The following is a 13,215-nucleotide window of genomic DNA, read 5'->3' on the forward strand; positions in this document are numbered from 1 at the left end:
ATTGAATAGAATTTGGGAGAAGAGGAGCTTGTGGCACAACTTGACTATAAGAAGGGATCGGTTGGTAGGACACGTTCTGAGACATCGAGGGACCACCAATTTAGTATTGGAGGGCAGCGTGGAAGGTAAAAATCGTAGAGGGAGACCAAGAGATGAATACACTAAGCAGATTCAGAAGGATGTAGGCTGCAGTAGGTATTGGGAGATGAAGAAACTTGCACAGGATAGAGTAGCATGGAGAGCTGCATCAAACCAGTCTCAGGACTGAAGACCACAACAACAACAACAACAACAACAACAACAACATGCAGTTAAGCGTCTCTGCCACTAAACTGCACAAGCAAATTGCAGCATTTGTATCTGGGCATTAACCATCGCTTAAAAATGTATCACAGGAAAGCCGTTGTGCAAAATCCATTCATTCAAATGGATCTGACACACCAGATCTAGGTAATAATGATGACACGAACTCGTAATTGCTTTATCATGAGAAAAGCTGCAGTTGGAGCATCCGGTGCAAATTTTCTACATACTGATAACAGCGATGTCACTGTTGAAAGTATATCTGTGGAAGACATGACTGACTTTCAGCAATTAAACAATAATGCAGAATGTGATAGTGATGACAATGAGGTTCTTTCTGTTGCAGATGTAAATTGGTGAACACAACAACAAAATATATTTTTGCTACAGATGCCAAAGCTTTCTACTCCATTTATGAACTGGAAAACAACACTGAAAAACAAAAATACATTACAAAATTAAAACAACCCACAATTTTGGATCTCTTTGCTAAAAAGTAAGAACTACTGCACTTATTTGTTGGTTGTTTGGTTTGTGGGATGGAAGGGACCAGACTACAAGGGCCATCGGTCCCTCTTTCCACGAACTTTAAATACCCAAAAAGAATAAAAACAAACACCAGAGATGACATGGGACGACAGAAGACAAGAAAGACACAGACAGATACCAGATAAAAGGAATTAAAATCACCTGGAGGGTGACAGTGGTTGACCGACCATGGAAAAAAAAAGAGAGAGACAAAAAGCTAACCACCAAGAAACACACTAAAAACCACAATCTAAAACCGGAGGCCAAAGGCCAGACTCAACATAAAAAAGGACACGAACCATTAGATTGAGCGATAAAAACCCTTGCACGTATAAAACTCAAAACTAAGTCTGCCATTGCGGCGTCATCCAATAAAAGTGCAGGGAGCATATGAGGCAGAGCATACGTCTGCCTGAGCATGATTAAAAATGGACACGCCAACAAGATGTGGACCACTGTCAACACTGATCCACAGCGACAGAGAGGTGGATCCTCACGGCACAAGAGACAACTGTGCTTTAGCCAGGTGTGGCCAATGCGCAGCCAGCAGAGTGCAGAAGAGTCTCTGCGAGAGACCTACAAGGAGGAGCGTCACACACCAGTAGTCTCCTTGACGGCCCAAAGTTTGTTAGGTGAAGGCAGGGTGCGCCATTCTTCACCCCAGGTGCGAAGTACCTTCTGCCACAAAACTGACCTGAGGTCACTCTCCGAAAGGCCAATCTCTAAGGCTGGTGCACCGACAGCCTGTTTGGCCAGCGTGACAACATGTTCATATCCTGTGATGCCAACATGACCCGGGGTCCACACAAAGACCACAGAGCAGCCGCAATGGGCAAGAGTATGTAGGGACTCCTGGATAGCCATCACCAGACGAGAGCGAGGGAAACAATGGTCGATAGCTCGTAAACCGCTCAGGGAGTCACTACAGATAACGAAGGACTCACCTGAGCAGGATTAGATATACTCTAGGGCCCGAGAGATGGCGACCAGCTTGGCAGTGAAAATACTGGGGCCAGCCGGCAATGAGTGTTGTTCATAACGATCCCCTAGAGTAAGAGCATAACCGACAAGACGAGCAGCCATCGAACCATCAGTATAGACGTCAGAGCCTTGAAACGCGGCAAGGATTGAAAGAAAGTGGCAGCGGAGGGCCTCAGGAGGGACTGAGTCCGTAGGGCCCTGTGCCAAATCAAGCCGAAGGTATGGGCGGGGCAAACACCATGGGGGTAGACGTATATGGGCACGGAAAACAGGTGGGAGAGGGAAAATCTCAAGCCCAGAGACAAGAGCCCAGACACGAACTGAGATCATACACCCTGATTGGGGCCACCACTTTGGCAGATGGACGACCGAGTTGGGGAACAGCAGATGGTAATTGGGATGCCCGGGCAAGCTAGAAATGTGGGCAGCATAAGCGGCCAGTAATCGTTGGCGCCGGATCCACAATGGAGGGACACCAGCCTCCACAAATATGCTGTTGACAGGGCTTGTGCGGAAAGCTCCAGTGGCAAGTCGGATCCTGCTGTGAAAGATGGAGCCCAGCAACTGCAATGCGGAAGGGGATGCCAAACCATAAGCCAGGCTCCCATAATCTAGACGGGGCTGAATTAATGCCTGGTACAGACGTAGAAGGGTAGACCAATCGGCACCCTAGTTGGTGTGGTTCAAGCAACAAAGAGCATTAAGATTCTGCCAGCACGTTTGTTTACACTGTCGAATATGAGGGAACCAAGTCAACCGGGTATCAAAAACCAATCCCAAAAAACCAATGCGTCCCCACCACTGCAAGAGGTTCATTGTCAAAATAAAGCCTTGGTTCAGGGTGAACAGTGCGACGCCGGCAGAAATGCATAACACAGGTCTTGGCAGCCGAAAACTGGAAGCCATGCGCTACAGTCCAAGACTGCTCCTTGTGGATAGTGTTCTGCAGCTGCCATTCAGCAGCTACAATGCTGGTGGAGCTATAGTATAGGCAGAAGTCATCAGTGTACAAGGAAGCCGAGACAGATGTTCCCACCGCCGCAGCGAGCCCATTAATTGCAACTAAAAAGAGCAGACACTCAAGACGGATCCGTGCAGGACCCCATTCTCCTGAACTCAGGAGGAACTATGGGAGGCCACAACTTGCATGCAGATGCAACGAAGCGACAGAAAATTTTGTATGAAAATAGGGAGCGGACCCTGAAGACCCCACCCACGAAGTGAGTGAGGATGTGATGTCGCCATGTCGTATCATACGCCTTCCGCATGTCAAAAACGACAGCAACCAGATGCTGATGGCGGGCAAAGGCCGTACATATGGCAGACTCCAGGCTCACCAGATTAACGGTGACAGTGCGACCCTTACAGAACCCACCCTGAGACGGAGCCAGAAGGCCCCGAGACTCAAGCAGCTAACTCAACCTCTAGGTCACCATGTGTTCAAGCAACTTGCAAAGAACGTCCATGAGGCTAATGGAACAGTAGCTGCCCACCTCCAGTGGGTTCTTGCCAGGTTTCAACACAGGGATTACAATGCTTTCCCGCCATTGCGACGGGAACTCGCCCTCAACACAGATACAGTTGAAAAGGTCCAGGAGGCGTCGCTGGCAGTCCACCGGGAGGTGTCTGAGCATCTGACAGTGGATGCGATCTGGCGTGGGAGCCATATCAGGGCAAGCAGCTAGTGCACTTTGGAATTCCCACTCACTGAACGGAGCATTGTATGAGTCAGGGTGGCGCATGTGAAATGAAAGGCTCCGACGTTCCAATCACTCTTTCAGGGAGCAGAAGGCCTACGGGTAATTCGCTGAAGCAGAACTCTGAGCAAAATGCTCCACTAAGTGGTTTGCAATTGTGTCAGAGTCAGTACAGACTGCTCCATTCAGTGAAAGTGCAGGTACACTGATGGGGGTCCTATAGCTATAGAGTCACCTAATCTTGGCTCAAACCTGCGATGGAGAGGTACAGAGGCCAATGGTGGAGACATACCTTTCCCAGCACTCCTGTTTGCGTCGGCGAATGAGGCGGTGGGCTCATGCAAGGAGCCGTTTAAATGAGGTGTTCCAATGAGGGATGCCGCTTGTGACACTGGAGGGCCCGCCTGCAAACTTTAATCAACTCAGCAATCTCGGGCGATAACCAAGGCACAGTCCTCTGCCGAGGGGACCCAGAACAGGGAATGGCAGATTCTGCGGCAGTAACGATGCCGTTGGTGACCGAGTGAATCACCGCATTAAAGGTGTCATTGGAAAGAGGCTCAATAGTGGCAATGGAGGTGAACAAGTCCCAGTCAGCCTTATTCATAGCCCATCTGCAGGGGTGCCCAGAAAAGTGATGCTGTGGCAGTGACAGAAAGATCGGAAAGAGGTCACTACCGCTCATGCACACTCCTTTGGACATACGGTAATAGGCTTGGGCTGCAGATTGAAAGGTCGATGGCTGTATACGTGCCATACGCCCCACTGAAATGTGTGAAAGCACCATTATTTCAAAGAGAAAGATTGAGCTGTGCTAACACTTGCTAAATGACGCTGCCTCGGCATGTTGCCACTGATCCACCCCACAGAGGGTTATGGGTGTTGAAGTTGCCCAGTAACAGAAAAGGTGGTGGCAACTGGGCTATCAGCACAGCCATGACATGCTGTGGGACATCACCATCCGGTGGAAGGTAGAGACTGCAGACAGTAACAGCCCGAGGTGTCCACACCCGAACAGCGACAGCCTCTAAAGGTTTTTGTAGAGGGACACTCTCGCTGTAAAGAGAGTGAAGGACATAGATGCAGACACCACCAGATACCCTCTCATAAGCTGCCTGGTTCTTACAATAACCCCGACAGTGACGGAGGGAGGGGGTTCACACCGCCGGAAACCATGTTTCCTGAAGAGCAATGCAGAGGAAAGGGCTGAGAAGTTGTCGGAGCTCAGCAAGATTGTGGAAAAAACCGCTGCAGTTCCACTGAAGGATGACACTGTCCATGGCCGAGAAAGGCGTGAAGGGACCAAGGAGACAGATTACGCTGCTGGGTCACCTGGTGCCACCAATTGAGTACCTGTGTGAGTGACATCCATTGTGTCTGAGGGTCCGGCGAGATCTAGGTCCTCAGCGGATGCCAGAATCTCTACCTTGTCCTCAGACGCAGAGCTTGTAGGTTGCGGTGGGGTGGGTGCCACCGTAAGTTCCTTGGTCTTAGAGGTCGTCTTCTTGGACTTTTCGCTGGTCCTTGGGTTTCACTGGCTGGAAGGGCTTCACCGATTCAGTCTCCCGGACGAAGGAGGATCGCGAAGCCCTACCACCAGCTGCTTGTGGGCACTTATGCCACTGCTGGGCGTCATCCTTCCCACTTGTGGAAACCTGGAAAGGGAGGGACCCAAGGGACCCCTTGGGAGAGAGAGGAGCCGAAGAAGTTGGATGCTTCTCCAGCTTATAAGCGGGTACAGATGTCCCCGATGGGTGAGTGGGTGTTGCTCCCGGGGTAGGTGGCGCAGGAGCAACAGGGTGGGTAGTGCCCCCCACAGTCAAGGGGGCATGTGGAGTCGTACGGCTCGGGGAGCCGACTGGACTAACTGATGGGGCTATCACGGTTGTCGTAGAGGCGGCATATGAGGAAGTCATTCGCACAGGATGGAGTTGTTCATATTTCCTCTTAGCCTCAGTATATGTCAGTCAGTCAGTCAGTCAGTCAGTCAGTCAGTCCAGGGTCTTATATTCCATAATTTTCTGCTCTTTCTGTAAGATCCTACAGTCTTGCGAGCAAGGTGAATGACTCTCTCTACAGTTGACACAGATGGGAGGCGGGGCACATGGAGTATTGGGATGTGATGGGCGTCCACAATCTCGACATGTGAGGCTGGAAGTACAGCGGGAAGACATATTGCCAAACTTCCAGCACTTAAAGCACTGCATCGGGAGGAAGGATATAGGGCTTGACATCACAGCGGTAGACCAACACCTTGACCTTCTCCGTTAATGTTATCACCCTCAAAGGCCAAGATGAAGGCACCAGTAGCAATCTGATTATCCTTCGGACCCCGATGAACGCGCCAGACAAAATGAACACCTCGATGCTCTAAATTGGCGCACAGCTCATCATCAAACTGCAGAAGAAGGTCCCTATGGAAAATAATACCATGGATCATATTTAAACTCCCATGGGGTGTGACGGTAACTGAAACATACCCCAACTTGTCACAAGCATGTAACCTTCATAACTGCGCAGAGGATGCCGTTTTTATCAATACTGACCCAGAGCGCATTTTGGACAAGCCCTCCACCTCCCCAAACTTGTCCTCTAAAGGCTCTACAAAAAACTGAGGCTTCAATGACACAAAGGATTCCCCATCAGCTCTCGTACATACTAGGTACCAGGGCGAATAAGATTTGCTGCCATCTTTAGCCTGGCATTCCTCCCACGATGTGACCAGGGAGGGGACAACTTGGGGACATACTTCTGTGCACTAAATTGTGCCCTTGAATGTTTAAATACTGCTGGTGGTTGACCACCAGCAAGAGATGATGTACTACGCTTCATGAGATGTCATCCGCCCTGATGCCACGAACTCCGACCAGGGGCCCTCCCCACGGGCGCCACCCAGCCTCAGCAAGGGCCACCTGGCAGGATGGCCATTGCCAGGAGTCCCGATGCCCTAAGGAGATAGGCCTCTACTTCTTGGCACACATGGGGAGTTAACGGTGCAGGCATCAGCAGAGCGATCCCTGTGTTGTCAGGGGGCTACAACCAACAGAGTACATAGCGGCCCCACCACAACGGACTGGCTACCGTGCTGGATATTAGGTGCTAGGAAGTCCTTAGTTGTCGTCTCCACAGAAAGCAACACTGCACAGTACATGGTGGAAATCGCACCCGGGAATGTACACTTGCCGAAGAGATGGAGAACGAGTGGGACTGCAATGTGACGACGAGAAAGCTGGCTAAAGGTCTCGATGCACGATGGACACAACGCACCATGTAAGGCGCCCTTCCCCAATTGGCTTGCTCTTCAGAAGAATTTTGACAGATGGAGGTCAAACCCAAGAAGGGACCATCACACAAAAGCCAAAACATGAGAGACTCCTTTTAGTCACATCTTACGACAGGCAGGAATACTGCAGGCCTATTCTTACCCCAGAACCTGCAGGGGGAACTTATTTGTTCATTCTGTCATATTTATGAGAGACCATCAACATTAAAGGTCAGTATAATAAATAAAATGGCTTATTAATGTTTTAAAAAATGTGTGCTTAACAGGCTTAATTAAGTGTGATACTGTAGTACCCCTCCCCCATCCTGAATCTTCGTCATGGTGGCACACTGATCTGTAGCAAGGCATAATGTCTACATTCGCACACCACATTTAATGTAGTTTCCAATATTCCATGCACTTTTCATTATAAAATCTAAAATGGCTAGATAAGTTCAGGGTACTTTGTACTTCGTTGAGCCACCGACATAACTTTTCCCAACACTTTAGCAGGACAAATTGCACTAGAAATTATGCATTTTGGAGAGGTCTTTAATGCGGTGCACGAAGGCCAGGGAATGTCTCCATTTTTGCAGGACGTCAGTAGAAAAATGATAACCACCAAATAGTGTACCTTAGCTTTGGAAACACTTGGCTCAGCACTGCGACTTCTCGATTTGCTACTACCTGCCCAGTCTGCTACTATGGTTATGTGCAAAATGCGTCATTTTCCATGTGAACTATTGCGTTAATCTGTAGGAAAAATGGCACATGGGTGGTTAAACATTGTACCAAATTGAGATAACCTTTATTAGATAATAAACAACACAATAAAGAGTATTTTGGTGTATATTATGTACATATATCATACAAAAACTATAAAAATGCAAGACGGGGGGCAGCACTTCTAAATGTGGCTTTTACAGCTTAAGTTGTTTTCCACCCTTCAAATTTTCTCATACTCAACAACATTTTTTAAAAGTTCCTAAAAATAGAATTTACACTCTCGAGTCCAGATATTGTGAGAAATTGTAAGAAGAGTGGTTAATTAGGTATTTTTTACTTTGTTTTAAATAACAGGCGCAGCAAAGAAATGGGTGATTTTGAAACCTGCACCAGCAAAACAAATTTATTCACAGTGATATTGTAATATGAATTTGCAATGCTTACAATTTAAAATGCTCATCACTTGAAAATGATGTCAAGTAGGTGGCTGCCATTTTCCTTCACATGTATTTCAAGTCTTTTACAGAAGTTAGACATCACATCTTGGAGGACTGGCACTGGAATTCAATTAAGTTCCTCCCAAACTTGATCCTTCAGTTCCTGGGTGGTGTGAGGTAGATCACTCTAGAAGATCTATGCTTCCAAAAGATTCCAAAGGAAGAAACCACACACTGAAACGTCAAGGTTTCTTGGAGGCCAGGAAATGTCCCCTTTTCTGGAGATGAGATGATCAGGAAAGATACCCTGTAGCATGTTAATGAAATGTCATGGGGCATGGCACGTGGCCCATCTTGCCAGAAGAAAATGTTTGCAGTTACAGGAAGATCAGCAAACTGATACACGAAGAAATGGTCCAACATGTGAACCTGACTTTCTTTATTCACAGTAACAGCACTGTCATGACTATCTTCAAAAAAATAAAGCTCCACGATTCCAAACGATGATACGCCACACCACACTACCACTTTCTGACCGAGGTGGCATTTCATTTCATGAATCATATCATGACTTTCAGGCAAGCAGTATCTAAAGTATAGCTTGTTAAAAAAGCCTAGTTGATAAAACTGGTCCCATCACTCATGATCAGAATGTCTCACAAACCTGAGTTACTGTTCACGAGTTAAAACAATTACTGGCAGTAACTTAGCGTCTTTGGGAGGTTGTGTGCATTCAGTTCTTGCGCTATCTGAATTTTGGATAGGTTGTATTGTAGCTCTTTGTGCAATATTTACCATACACTGTGATCCAATACGTCGTGCGTGGGCTTCGAGTGAAAGCTTCTTCCATCCTTGCAACATTCTCTGTATGCACATATGTTTTGCACTTCCCCCCTCTTTTGCACCATATGAACTGTTTCCTTGAAGTTCTGTAACCACACTTTGACAGCATGTGCTATTGGATCTGGAGCATGACATGTGAGATTATAATGAGTACGAAATAAATGCTGCACAGCCGCAAAGCTGTTATTGGTTTTGTAAAATGCCCTCAAGGCAACAGCATGTTGTTCACTGGTCCACAACGCCATTTCAAATGAACATTAATTAACAGGGTCAATGGCAAAGGTTTGTTGTCCAGGTGGCATCACTCTCGTTTTCTGATCCCTCACATAATGTGCTATTTCTAAAGTTGCCAAATCACTGGTTTCACTGCCGCATCTATTATTTGGAGAGTTTAATTTCTTGACTGATCTCCACCAGCAACTTGTTTCAGATTTTTGCACCTGACTATAAACATATCAGAAGCACAGAGACAGATGCAGAGGCTAAACAGAAATTATTTCTGCACTAGCATTGTGGTAATGAATTGCTGAGTTCTCCCTAATTCATTCTTCCTATTAACTAAAATTACCATTAGGGAGTGTGTATATTGCTTTGTAAGTGTAAGAACCCTTACGTCTCTCAAAAGGCTCCTGCAACACATTTGGCTATCAACATCACACAATATTCTGTAGAATGAACTCTTTTCTCACCTTGCCTGTAATGCCCCAGAAGATTGTGTCAGGAAGTAGAATTCAAAGTAAACCAAGTATGCTAGCTATCTTGTTTACAAGTCAGCACACATAGAGACTTCTGAATGTGAAGCAGGCAGAACTGAGCATTTGGTTAACTTGCCCACATACTTGTGTCACCTTAGTTTATAATATACTTGACACCTACAAAATTCACAGATGAAGCCTCATCCAGTGTATGACTATTAATATCTACTTCTGGTACCTGCATTCATTTTTCTTTCATATTATGAGAAGGATAGATTGCTACTCACCATATAGTGAAGACCGAGTCATTGACAGGTGCAACAAGAATACTGCTATACGTTTAGCTTCACCCAAAATGCAAAGGCTTTCTTGTGTGGTAGGAAAACACACACACACACACACACACACACACACACACAGAGAGAGAGAGAGAGAGAGAGAGAGAGAGAGAGAGAGAAAATCACAACTCACTCTACTAGGGTTGAGTTCATGAGATAACATATTGCCTTCTCAATGGAGAAATCCTTAAGGATAGCCAAATTGAGCACTTTTAAAAAAAATATCACCAGAAAAATGGTGCAGTATTCTATAGCAAGATACCTTGTAAAAAAACAATGTGGGGACACACGAATGAGGGAGATAGGTTTACAACTAGAAATCAGGCACCTTTATCCACTTCTGCATGTTTTGCTACCAGTCATCAATCTGAATATTGTTGTAATGCAACTTTTGCACCACTCGTGATTTCTTGAGCAGCTTCTACTCTCTCTGTTTCAACTTTTTATCCTTTGCACATAATTTATATCTGTGATTGTCACTGTAATGCCAATTACATTATCAGTATCAAAACTCTGTGACAGAAAACACTAGACTTCAACTCGACAGAAACAGTTAACGTAACACTTCAATCACTTATGCAAGGCTATAAACAACACAGTACACCAATTAACTCTTGGTATGGTGGTTAACGGGAATAGCTGTGTTGACTGCTATTACAAAGAGCTCATGAAATTCCAGTACTGGCAACAGATACAGATAGAAATGGAAAAACTCAATCCCAGTTTCTTGGTACTGTTAGATCCTTCCCGACAGTAGAAAGTGGAATATGTTGGAGCAGATCAGAAAGGAGAAGCCAGTCACTCATAACCCATAACTTTGCCTCCACTCATCCTCATGACAAGTGTGTCCCTCACTACCTGGGGGTCCTGAAGAACTGCTTCCCGTTTCAAACCCTCACCAACTTATCTATCTTTATTCCCTCAGAAAGGAAATAATGGTTCCAAAAGTTAGGATAGAGGTTTTTTCATACTTTTATTTGTGTCTTTGGGAAGATCTGGAATTGTGTCTCCTGAATGTAAGTACCGGACATACATTTGATATCTTCTGTGCATTGAACTCACCAGTACAGCTTCCAATCACAACATTTTGGAATCACAAAGAATAAATAGGCATAATTTTACACTTGTCTGGAAACTTTTCAGCCAAAATCTCAACGAGAGGTGCTAATAATGCCCTGTTTGTGTCTCCAAAAAAATTATAAAATACTAGACTTATTGGCAAAACTTCAAGAAATGGATAGCTCTTACTTGGTCTACTATTATTTATTTCATGTGCTATCATCTGGTTTAGGTTGGTGCTACATGGTGTATTTTTTTATATGAATGGGTGGGGGTGATACAAAATGTATTGTGAAGTATGTATGTGCACAGTCAAGAAGATTATAAGGAGAAAAAAACTTTAGTTCATTGTTTTGTAGCTCAGAGGGTCACTGCTGCAATGCTCACTAAAATTACATAACATTATAAACTCTTGTTACAAGAAATGAGTAATAGCTTAACACACAAAACTTCCTTCCAAAACAGCAACTGTGTGCCTTTTCAGCAGCAGCAGCAGCTCTAAGGAATACAGTAGTTTCACATTACATAATAGCACTTACTTATTAGCAGGTGCAACGTAATTTCCTGGAAAAACTCCTGACTTTTGAGTTCTATTTGATGTTCCCTTGAACCATCCATCCTGGCACCTTTCTGTTACCATATAAATAGCACCTTTACGCAATTCCAACTCGTCCGCTTTTTGTGGCTTATATGGGTATAGTGCAATATACCTGGAATAGGAAGCACAATTGTCACCATTAGACTTTTCACATCAAAAAGATGTTTGTATACTTGTAAGTACTAAATAATGAATACAGTAGAGTCCCGTTAATCTGAACTAATTGGGACCGGACCTTGTTCGGATTACCAATTTGTTTGGATTAGCCAGAATTACGGTGACAAGTTTCTAGAATGAAGTATTTCAAGCAGATAAGTAGATACACCATAGTAACAAATGGGAACAAGTGTGGGAACAATGGCTCACTCTCACACTCTGCCCTTGTTGTTGTGCATTGTTGAGACCTTTGTAGTGACTAAGGTCAGTGCATTGCCAGTTGGCTCGCAAAGCGCTTGGTTATGTTAGTTATCAATCACTGGCACGCATAACAGTTGTATTGTATTCATTCAGGTGTAGTAGTGTACGTATTTTTGTCATGAGTAAACGGAAGCATACCACGTTAACTCTCAGAGAAAAACTGAATGCTCTGAAGTGGATAGACAATGGTGAGAATGTATCTAAACTGGCAACTGAACTAGGTGTTGGCAAAGCAACTATTTATGATTGGAAGAAGAACCGAGTGAAGCATGAACAGTCCTGTGCAACATCTTCGGGATAAACACTCTAAATTCGGCAGACTTTGAAACAGTCCCAGTATGATAAAGTGGATGATGATCTTTTCCTTTGGTTTACATAGGAAAGAGAAAAGGGAACTCCTTTGAGTGGAGCACTGGTTCAGGAGAAGGCTGTTTACCTGAACAAGTTAATGAATGGTGATGAGTCTTTTAATGGAAGTACTGGTTGGTTGGACAGATTCAAAAAACCTCATGGAATCCATCAGCTAACAATTATTGGAGAGAAGCTTTCTTCAGACCATGATGCAGAGAAGGAACACTTGGGTAAGTTTGAAAAAAAGAAAAAAAAGATAACAAAGGGAAAGTGTTCTCCCTAACAAATTTACATGCTGACAAGACTGGCCTTAATTTTAGGACACTGCCAACAAAAAGCCTGGCATCAAAAGCAGGAGACCGTGCTCCTGGTTTTAAAATGTTCAAAGATTATGTGACTTTATAAGCATGCAGCAACGCTGCTGGTAATCACAAACTGCCTTTATTGTTGATCGACAAATCTGCTAGGCCCAGAGCTTTTAAAAACTGCAACATGAAGTCCCTGCCCGTATATTATTGCAACCACAAAAAAAGCATCAATGGATGGTAAGTCGTTCAAAGAATGGTTTCACGGCCAGTTTGTTCCCTCTGTTTGGCGGTTTTGTAAGGACAATCATTTGTCTCCCCATGCAATCCTTTTGATTGCTAACGCACCATCTCACCCCAGCACTGAGGAATTATGTGATGGAGAACTTGTGGCAAAGTTTTTGCCGCCGAATGTTACACCACTTCTACAGGATGACAGCATTACCATCAAAGTGAATGGAAACTTGACAAACAACAAGCCAGAAGTCGAAAACATTTTGAATAATCATTTTTTAAATGTTGTAGAGAAAATAGGATCTCAATGATCATTAGAAGAAGCAAGACAGTTAATGGAAGAGGTCTTACCCACACCATTTGATACAATTGAAATTCCACCCACCTCTTCTTCGGAAATTAAGAAGATAATGAACTCTCTCAAGAATAAAAGCTCACATG

The 13,215-nt window shown here is 44.8% G+C and overlaps 1 protein-coding gene across 1 annotated transcript in view; it reads right to left on the reverse strand.

Moving 5' to 3' along the window:
• The window catches only part of LOC126198464 (E3 ubiquitin-protein ligase SH3RF1), a 254,667-nt gene that overhangs the window by 144,133 nt on the left and 97,319 nt on the right, over positions 1 to 13,215 (reverse strand). Inside the window, exon 9 of the mRNA XM_049934810.1 lies at positions 11,409 to 11,579. Coding sequence (XP_049790767.1) covers positions 11,409 to 11,579 — 171 coding nt within the window. The remainder of the gene's footprint in view (positions 1 to 11,408; positions 11,580 to 13,215) is intronic.

Source organism: Schistocerca nitens, chromosome 8 (genome assembly GCF_023898315.1).
Source record: "Schistocerca nitens isolate TAMUIC-IGC-003100 chromosome 8, iqSchNite1.1, whole genome shotgun sequence".
NCBI classification, from domain to species: domain Eukaryota; kingdom Metazoa; phylum Arthropoda; class Insecta; order Orthoptera; family Acrididae; genus Schistocerca; species Schistocerca nitens.